The sequence below is a fragment of the Azolla caroliniana genome, unplaced genomic scaffold, assembly GCF_043228905.1.
Source record: "Azolla caroliniana isolate FFs.n. ecotype wild unplaced genomic scaffold, voAzoCaro1.0.p SCAF_13, whole genome shotgun sequence".
NCBI classification, from domain to species: Eukaryota; Viridiplantae; Streptophyta; class Polypodiopsida; order Salviniales; family Salviniaceae; genus Azolla; species Azolla caroliniana.
In genome coordinates, this window is record NW_028230448.1 from 4731613 (window position 1) to 4741847 (window position 10235).

The 10235-nt window shown below is 41.2% G+C and overlaps 2 protein-coding genes across 2 annotated transcripts; one reads left to right on the forward strand and one right to left on the reverse strand.

Annotated features, from left to right (window-relative positions):
• Positions 1-792: 792 nt before the first annotated feature.
• Positions 793-3852, forward strand: LOC147855996 (receptor-like protein kinase THESEUS 1). The gene has a single exon (XM_087329250.1). The coding sequence runs from the start codon at positions 803-805 to the stop codon at positions 3458-3460; it is 2658 nt and encodes an 885-aa protein (XP_087185376.1). The 5' UTR covers positions 793-802; the 3' UTR covers positions 3461-3852.
• Positions 3853-5226: 1374 nt separating this feature from the next.
• On the reverse strand, positions 5227-8451 carry LOC147855997 (putative CCR4-associated factor 1 homolog 6). Its single transcript, XM_087329835.1, has 2 exons — positions 8291-8451; positions 5227-6119 (listed from the first exon to the last, which is right to left on the reverse strand). Exon 2 carries the CDS (start codon positions 6092-6094, stop codon positions 5294-5296), a length of 801 nt encoding a protein of 266 aa, XP_087185961.1. The 5' UTR covers positions 6095-6119; positions 8291-8451; the 3' UTR covers positions 5227-5293.
• Between the last annotated feature and the right edge of the window lie 1784 nt (positions 8452-10235).

A 10235-nucleotide genomic window follows, 5' to 3' on the forward strand; every position in this document is an offset into this window, starting at 1 on the left:
TAGACGCAAGTCCACTATCCCATGAAGGAAGCATGGCATCACGAAGTAAAACCATCCAATTGTTTCCTATGGAACACATTCCATATCTAGAAGTGGTTGTTGCGATACGTACTATCATGACGAAGGATTAATGCATGATATTATGGTAGCCACAAATTGTGCATGTGTTTACGTATGTATGTGTTGATGGGAGTTCTTCTATGAGGGATCAGCATTACATTACGCTTGTTTTATTACTACTACTCTTAAATTACTACTACTAACTACACTACTACTATTACTAGCTTTCCTTATGTAGCCCAAAACCTTATTTTCTTGTAAAAAAATATATACATAAAATGAACATAAAGAAATAAAATAAAATAAACGTAAAAAAAGAAGAGTAAAAAAAAACAGTTAATGACGGGTGGTTTTTTTTTTTCTTTTAAAAAAAAAAATGTTCGCCCTTTATGGGTTTTTGAGTTCTCAACTGGAGGCGCTGCCTGCTGAGCTGGCACTCTCGACCGCCACGTGGGTTCCATCGTGGCAAAACGGCGCAGGAGCGGCGGCGCGCTCTGGCCTACGGCCTCCCCGGCTGACGTGGCCAATGGCTGACCTGTGCAGGGCGGAGGGCAATAGACCCAGGGTCCACGTCGGCAAACGCTGCGGACGTGTACATATGGAGGACCGTTCTGATTAGTCCAGCATGGCAGGGGAAGCGCCACGCTGGCAAGAGCTACTCACTGTCTCTGTCTTTTTCCTTTTCTTCTTCTTCTTCTTCTTCTTCTTCTTCTGCTACTGTTACTGCTTTTCCTGCTTCTGTATGAGACCCATGGGAGGTCCTCCTTCCTCTGTCTCTGTCTCCTCCATGCCTTCCTTCTTCTTCTTCTTCCTCTTCTTCCTCGTTTCTTCCTCCTCCATAGCTGAACAGCTTGCCTTTTCTCCCACAAATTCTTTCCTCCTAGACTGCGGTAGCCCCTCCTCTGACCCCACCCTCGTACATGGCCGATCTTGGCTCCCTGATTCATCGCCATCGCCCTCTTCTTTCGTCTCTTCCTCTACACCCATCTCTGCATCTACTACTTCATCATCTTCCTCTCTCTCCACTCTCTCCATAGCTCCCCTGCTCCTCTCTGCGTCCATCTTCCCCAACACATCCTCCTACACCTTCTCCGTCTCTCCGTCTCGCTTCTGGATTCGTCTCTACTTCTACCCATTCGCATTCAATCCTCCTCCTGCCTACGACCTGAACGCAGCCGTCTTCTCCGTGCTGGCCAATGGCTTCACTCTCCTCTCGCGTCTCCATGTGACCTCGTCCATCCAAGCCTCAGACACAGGCATGCCCTACCTCTTCAAAGAGTATTCCATCAATGTCACATCTCCCACTCTCACAGTCACATTGGAGCCTGCGGTGGGGTCCTTTGCCTTCATCAACGCCATGGAGGTCCTGTCCATGCCGCCCGACATCCTGCAGGACCTCGCGAGCCCGGTCAGTGGCGGTGGTGTGAACGCGCCCGTCTCTGTCGGGATGCCCCGGACGGCGGCTGAATGCGTGCACCGCATCAACGTCGGCGGCCCGCCCGTGTCTCCCCTCAACGACTCGGCCGGGCTGTACAGAACGTGGGCCGCGAACGGGAGCTACCTCTACTCTGATGCCGGCCTAGAGAGCGTCTCGACCAGCCGTGACTCGATCGTGTACCCTCCCCTCTTGCCGGCCTACATCGCCCCCCCTGTCGTCTATAGCACCGCCCTCCAAATGCAGCCACAAGACACCATCTCCAATTCCTTGTTTAACATCTCCTGGCTCCTCCGCATTGACCCCGAATTCGTGTACCTCGTCCGGCTCCACCTCTGCGAGATCGTGTTCGATTCCGCAGGCTCTCGGGTCTTCGATATCTACATCCAGAACGAGACGGCTTACCAATCTCTAGACCTCGTACGCGAGGAGTCCGCGGACCAAGCGTACTACCGAGACTTCACTGTGAACTCGTCGGGGGGCATCTCCACGCTATGGATCCAGGTAGGTCCTACCCCTAATGCTGCCCTCTCTAATAACAATGCCATTCTCAATGGGTTCGAGATATGGAAGCTTAATAACTCGGCCGGAAGCCTAGATGGTCTGATGGCTGAGAAAGTCCCTCGGGACTCTGCTGCCTATCATGGTCTACACCTTGGTGTCATCATTGGGCTTGTTATCACCGGAGTCCTTATTGTTTTGATCGTGATTGTTCTCATCGTGTGCTTCTTGTTCTTCTTACCTCGAAAGACGAAAGTTCACAAGCAATCTCCTCCCAATTGGCTTCCTCTTGGCGCGAATTCGGCAAGCATTGTGAGCAAGGAATTGAACTTCTCCCATAAGAGCGGTACCGGGAGCTATGTCTCATCTGCCCCCTCGAGCTTCGGCCGCCTTTTTACCTTCCTCGAGATCCAAGAGGCCACAAACAACTTTGATGAAACTCAAGTTCTTGGTGTGGGTGGGTTTGGGAAAGTCTACAAAGGTGTTACCGATGATGGTATGAAGATTGCTGTAAAGAGGGGTAACCCCCGATCCGAACAAGGACTTACGGAGTTCCGGACCGAAATAGACATGCTCTCCAAGTTAAGGCATCGGCATCTCGTATCGCTGATTGGCTACTGCGACGAAAACTCGGAGATGATATTGGTATATGAATTCATGTCGAATGGGCCTCTACGAAGCCATCTCTACGGCACCGACTTCCCGCCTTTGTCATGGAAGCAAAGGCTTGAAATATGCATCGGCGCTGCGAGAGGCCTTCATTATCTCCACACTGGTGCTGCACAAAGCATCATACATCGAGATGTTAAGACCACCAACATACTTCTGGATGAAAACCTAGTCGCGAAAGTGGCCGATTTTGGTTTGTCAAAGACAGGGCCCGCACTCGATCATACGCATGTGAGCACAGCTGTGAAAGGGAGCTTTGGATATCTTGACCCCGAGTATTTCCGGAGGCAGCAACTTACAGAGAAGTCCGATGTGTACTCGTATGGGGTAGTGTTAATCGAGGTTCTTTGTGCTCGGCCTGCCATTAACCCTGCACTCCCGAGGGATCAAGTGAACATAGCAGAATGGGCATTACAGTGGAAGAGATTAGGGCGCTTAGAGGAGATCGTCGATCCTCACATACGAGGAACCATTAACACAAACTCGTTAAGAAAGTATGGCGAGACCGTCGAAAAATGCTTGGCCGATCAAGGTATAGAAAGACCATATATGGGTGATGTGCTTTGGAACTTGGAGTATGCTTTGCAGCTACAAGAGACATCCGTATTGATTGAGGATGCCGATGATGGAAGTAGCCGAAATCAAATCTCACAACTTCCGGTACATCTTCCGGAACAAGTGCATTGGAATGTTAGTAGAGAAGAAGAACCTGTTAGTTCGGATAGTGAGAGAGAGTCAGAGGATGCTTCAGCTAGTGCTCTTTTCTGTCAAATGGTGAATCCTCAAGGTAGATAGATAGACACCTTCAATACTGAAGAAAGAAGTTAAACAGCAAATGAGGTAAAACATTTCTTGGTAACCAACCAGTATATCTTGCCAAAGTCAAAAGGGACAGATAGTTTTAGTAAAGAAATATTGACATGTGAGCTGCTAATGGGACAATCTCCAGCCATTTCTTTGGAGGATGGTTCCAGCATAAGGACATTCTTGTATTTGATCGATTTAGCACCATCATTTTTATTCAAATGTTCTTCAATTGTATGCTTTCCCATGACATTATCTATGGAGGAAGCCAAGAGAATTCCATTTTTTAAAGCTTGAGATACTATGACAATACACTTGTTTTGTGTCTTGTACCAATTTTGTTAACAAACTTTCTCTAATCTCAATTATATCATTTGAAAACATGATTTTGCTCATGTCACTCAAAAGCGTAAACTTTGTTGTGGTATCCATGTTTCTCGTACTGTTTTGATTGTCATAAGAACTTATATTTCAAAAAGCCATATGTATTACTCCCTTATTGTTTGACCCAATCTTCATAATATGCCCTGTAAACAATTCCAGTGGCAAGATTTATTATAATGTTGTCATCCAAAGCAAGAGAAAATCATATAAGTGGAGGGCATGCCAGGTTGCTGATACTAGGCATTGAAAAATCGAACTACTTTTGTTGAACCATTTTACTCGAGACGCAAGATCACAATGGATGTCATAAAAATAAAGCACAAGATGAGCAGCCCAAATAGCAGGTTAGATGCTAATGAAAGAAACTATTTGATGTCTTCTGATGGTCCATAAAACAATGACAAATGTTGTTAATCCTTCTGGCATCGCCTAGGATAGGGCAGTCACTTGTATGTCACAATCCATGAACATATGTGTAAAACAAAGGCTGCCTGTCCACTATAATAACAAACTTTCAATGATATACATACAAACAGTATGTCTATCTCCATGGAAAAAGTTTTGATATAGAGTCAGTCTAACTTGCAGATCATAAAGTCACAAAACAATGTACTGCACAAGACTAAGGTTGTGACCTTTCTGCCAAAAGTTCATTTTCTGTTCTTTAATTCAAATTATCAAAGAAGTTAACTATGCACAAAACATTGTGAATAATGGGCTCCATGAGTCATCATCAAATGGGTGCCCATTTCAGTGTTTTACAGATTTTCTGTCAATTTAGATCACTTTCAAGGACAAAAATGTGCATTTTCTCCAGATAAGTGAAAGCTTAAACCACCACTTAAACCTTCATATGCATTACCTCTGAACGCAGACACATATGCCTTCAACTATCTTCATAACTAATCAGGAGGAGCTCATTCAAGCACTTCTACCCTTCTCCAAGTAGCCTTAAAACCTTTTTCATGCAATATATGTATATGTATATAGACACACACACAAATGCACAGAATGAATTAAAGAAGAGGAACTTGCTAGGAATGAATAGAAGGCACTTTATCAAAAAAATATTTATCAGATGAAGGAATGGATACAATGTCAATGAAGTGGCTCACAGGAAAGTGTGCAAAACAAAGATGACAAATCAGACCAGAAAACAACATGAGAAGTTGTCTAGCGACCGACCATTCATCAAAGTGCCCTTAAACCTCCAACAAAGATCGCTTTAGCGAAAAATGCAAAACGTGGCCGCAGTAAGGGCAAAATAAATGCATATGGAAGAAAAACCACAATGTGGTGATAACATTCTATGGTATTTTATTCCAAGCAATTGAGAAAAATTAGAAGTAGCCACGCAAAAAGACCTCCAATATAAAACAATATACACAACAAAGAAGAAAGATTTGCATAACTTGTTGTGCCTTAAAGTATTGGATGTGATCAATCTCCACTATCCAGCCCCAGTCCATACAAAACTCCTGCATACTTCTCAGTGGATCCATTAAAGAAATCGTTCTTGAGCTTGCGAAATGTTGATGAGGTTAGCAAACTATCAGAACCAGCTTGATGACATGAACCAAATCTCTCCACTTCCAACATCTCTGCCAACCTAGTCAATCCTCCATGCAAATTGTTGCAGAACTTCATCAAATACTTGATGTCATAGACAGTGGGGAAATACACTCTAAGAAGATTGAAGAAATCCGGCTCCGAGACAGGTAGATTCTGACACGTCAGAAGCTTGAGTAGATACCCAAAGTCATAGCCACTATGGAAAGTGATCCAATGAACATTTTCATTCATCACAATGCCGGATGACATGAGAAGCTCACCGAATCGATATGCATCAATCCCTCTCTCTTCATTCTTCTTGAAATCAATTCCACTTTGTTGCAAGAGATCGATAGAATCTTGTGCATACACATCCTCCCGTATCTTGAATTCTCTGAAGTTGAATTGCCAAACACAACATTCATTTGTGCCACATTTAGGAAGTGATCCATCCTCATCAGCGAAAGTTAAACCTAACTGAATAAGCTTCAGCATGTTCACATTTGCTCTTAAGGTTTGGTAATGATAATCGGCAGTTGATTTGAAGATGCCCACTGGTCTCACCACAACTCCAGGAAACTCTGTATCCATAGCTAGATATGGATAATCATCAACGATTTCTCTTAGAAGGTCAAACTCTTCTTCAAGGTTATCTTCCCATACCTCTCGGATGCATAACTCTTTTGGCATTTTCAATCCAAAAGAAGCGTGATACCTGTGAAGGAAAGAATGAAATATGAAGCATGTCATAGCGCATTCTCACCATCACATAAAAATATAACCTTTCTCATCATTAACATACCCAAGTTTTTCAATATTTCCCCAAATACACCTAATGTCATCATTAAAGAGCAATTATACATGCTGTTTGAAGGATTATGTTGTCAATTCATCCCTCTCCCCTGTCTTCTCAATTATATGTGCTATTTCAGCAATCATAGGGTCAATTCAGCCTCCTTTCCACTCCCTTTCGGGGTTGTGTAAGGGTGTTTGGGGGAATAAAACAACTAAGGGGCATTTGGAAAAAAGAAGAAAATGTTAAGGATATTTCGGAGTTTCTCCCTGTATTTTATTTGGTAACACCATCACATAAAAAGGTATTGTATTTTGATCATCATGTCCTCCACACAAATCCATGAAAATGGTGGATGCATAATGGTGGGTTGGGTTCATTCATTCTTTGTCATTTGAGTCCGACTGCATTCATTATTTCATAAAAAGGTCTTCAACAAATCTCCTTCTCTTATTTTATGTAAGTGGAAGATGAATGAATCTTTTCACCAAGATCAACAAAGCATTGTTTGTTTGATCTATGTTAATTTATTACAGGAATAGGCAATGCTTCAGTTTGACCCGAACCAAACTCTGAAACTGCAGCTTAACCAGTTTGGCTTCAGCTTTTATCAGCTTACAGGGTTTGGGGAATACTTTTGAATTTTTTATAAATATATAAGTTAACTCTATAAATTAAGTAAGATGTAATATTACTATGAAGTTTAACTTGGAATCCAAATATTTCTTTTTAGTTTCCTTCTGAGTTTCAAAGAAAAAAACCCTTTCTTGAAGAGTTGAAAATTGAGTTTACAGTCCAAAATTTTGGTTTTAGTCAAAAACGAACTGCAAAACTGTAGCTAAACGGCTTCACAATTTGGTTTGACCTTGAAAATACCTCAAACACTTTGGTTTGAACCGTTTCAGTTTAAAGGTTTCATGGCTTGTTGAGTTTGAGACACCCAAACCAAACCAAACTAGTGCCAATTACTAATTGATTCTTCAATATGCCCCTTTTTAAGCAAGCCATTATAACTTCATAAAACAAAACAATATAATATTATCTAGCTATATGTAATGGTAAAATCATATATTCTACCTAGCTGTAAGCAATGGCGAAGGCCTCTAATAAACAACAAACTATATACCATAGCCAAGATCATGGTCTCTGATATACTACAAGTACTATACTGACATGTATACACAATAAAAATGTGAAATGGCACATATACATACTAACAATATTGAACCTAACATATACAAACAATACAGATGTAAAAATCAATCTTAAAGCACCTCGTCTACATACACACAAATTTCAAAGCGATATGTATATGTAACAAAAACATGCATCAACGAGAAATTCACGGCAACATGTTTTGCCAACAAAATGTTATGCCAAACATGTATTTACAGCAGATGCTATACTGAAATGTTTTAACTTTGAACCATAAACATAGACCAACATGCGTTTATCATAAAGGTTATACTAACACGTGTATATAACAAATGATACAACTACATGTACATACGACAAATGATATAGCAACATGTACATACGAGAGAGACTATGGAAACATGTATATACAGAGACTTGTGTATAAACAAAAAAATTTGATTAGAAAACACGCATATATGTATATCCAATAAATTTCTCCAGCAAAATAGGTATACTTCAAAACATGTAAGAATACTACAAATTTGATTTACCACATATATATAGACCAATTTCACATAAGAAAATGTGTGTACATCATCAAGAATTCTCTATCCACACAAGGACATACATCAAATTAGCGATAAACAATTCATCGCAACATGTGCATACATCATCAAGATTTCTCTACCAACACAGGCGTACACATCATCCATGATTCTCTATCGAAATTTGGACACTCATCGAATCCTTATGGCAAACAAAAAAGCATGTAAATGTACAAACAAAGTTAGCAGCAGCATAGTGGAAGGAAAACAAAGAACTATCATCAAGACAAAGATGTATAAAGAGAGAGAATATGGTAGGGTATTAGGGTGTCTCTGAAACCCTAAAAGAAATTAGAACATGGGCAATAGTAATACTTACTGATGGAGTAGGGAAGGAAGGAGAAAGGGTACCTGTGTGTAATATATGCAAAAGGACAAAGAGCTCATCCACCACAGAAGAGTCACATGCATTTTACAGGATTGCAGAGTCTAATATACCCAGTTGGAGAAGGAGAAGGAGGTAGAAGATTAATTTAAACCCTAAAGCCTTTTCATCTGAATGTTGAGAGAGATGAAGCAGTGATATTATGTATGTATAATGAATGTATGCAATTTGGAGATGGCATGAGCATGTTGGGCCGCGGGCCGCCATTCCCAGCTGGCCGGCCGATACCGAGCCGCCCATCTTCCTTCAGATTCCTAGTTTTCCATTGACCTTCTCTTATCCGATCGGGCATATGGCTGGCAAACTTGTCGGCCAAATGTTCTAGTTTCCATTGACCTTCTCTTATCCAATCGGGCAGATGTTTGGAAAACTTGTCTCATTGCTAGCCTCATGTTGTGTGAAACCTAACCGTCCGCCCCAGTAAGTATGTATGTAACACTAACTAGGCTCAGACACCCCGCAATTGTACTCTCTCCCTCCACTCTAAATGCCACGTATTGCTAGAGAGAGCTGTTTTAGAACTCTTGCATTGGAAATGGCTGACCACCCTCTTTATTGGTTGCATCTAGCTACCTAAGTCTAAGTGAGACGCGTTAGAGCCGAGTTGATTCAGAATTGATGACTCGGAAATGGCTAGTTGTGGCCACCCTCTTTTCACATTATTTGTATGCTATCCTTCTTCGTAACTTCTCGTACTATCTTTTTTTCATAAATAATGGCTTTCATTACAAAAAGAAAACACCACCATGACTAGTAACTTACAACAGAGTATAGAACCCTTCGAGGGATCTAAATACTACGACAACTACAAACTCAATGCCTCCCTACACACCAATTTAAATGGCGAATATGATGATATTCACGGTTAAGATTTAATGACTCTAGCGCTGTCAATTGCCACAAAAGTACTTTTAACTTTACAAAATATTTTCTCACCCAAACTTTTGAATCAAAAGTAATAGGCATTCCACATATTCCAATTGAACCATAGCCTCCAATACCTCAAGGAGTCAAAAATAATTTGGAAATGAGGCATCCGTTCACTATTCTCTATATGTGCAAAAACCAATTGGATGAAGATAGTCTTACTCCACTTAAATACATCCACACTAAATTGATACACCTCCAAACCATTCTAGCCATCATGCATAAAAGAAATCGATGCCTACTATGTTCCAATTCCATTGAACAAAAGAAACACATTCCTCTAGCAATGTTTCTTTTGTTTAATGCATCCTCCAAAGGTAAAGCTCCAACCATAACTCTCCAAATGAATACCTTAGCCCGAAACATCAATCTAGAACACCAACCTACCTTGATCACATGAAACCACCATATAATGGCTTACAAAAAACCCATATATTTATAACCCTTTCTTCCATCCTACTTATGTTTGTCAATCAACTTTTGATAAACATCATTTCCTGAGATCATAGTGTTAAGAGTCTATTACTAATCAATAGACCAAAGTAAAGTAAAAGAAGGAAAATAGATTGGATAGAAGAAACCGTTCCACCCGACCACCCCCAAGCTATGATCTAGACATAGCCAATCTACCACCGATGTCTCATACCGCCGGATATTAGGATGACTAATACCTTGGAAGAGATAAACACGATCGTCGAGATGAAAGCCTAGGCCACACCACTGGTGTCTAAGACAGCAACCTTCCGACGTAATGTGATTATGAGGGTAGCTAAGCCTCATATTTATACCTTTTCCTAGGCCCCTTGAATAGATGTGCCTTTCTAAAAGGCTCTCCATTCATTGGTTGTCCAAATCATGATAGTGCATGCACTTATCATTCCTTCTATCCAATCATTAGTCCCCTTTTTAACATTAGTGAACATACCCTTCACTAATGTAAATATTGGTGATCTACCCTCACCAACGTTATGTGTACATAACATA

What these genes read in the sequence shown, in the direction of transcription:
- LOC147855997 (XM_087329835.1), bottom strand. Translation starts at nt 6,094, where the DNA reads ATGCCAAAAGAGTTATGCATCCGAGAGGTATGGGAAGATAACCTTGAA.
- LOC147855996 (XM_087329250.1), top strand. Translation starts at nt 803, where the DNA reads ATGAGACCCATGGGAGGTCCTCCTTCCTCTGTCTCTGTCTCCTCCATG.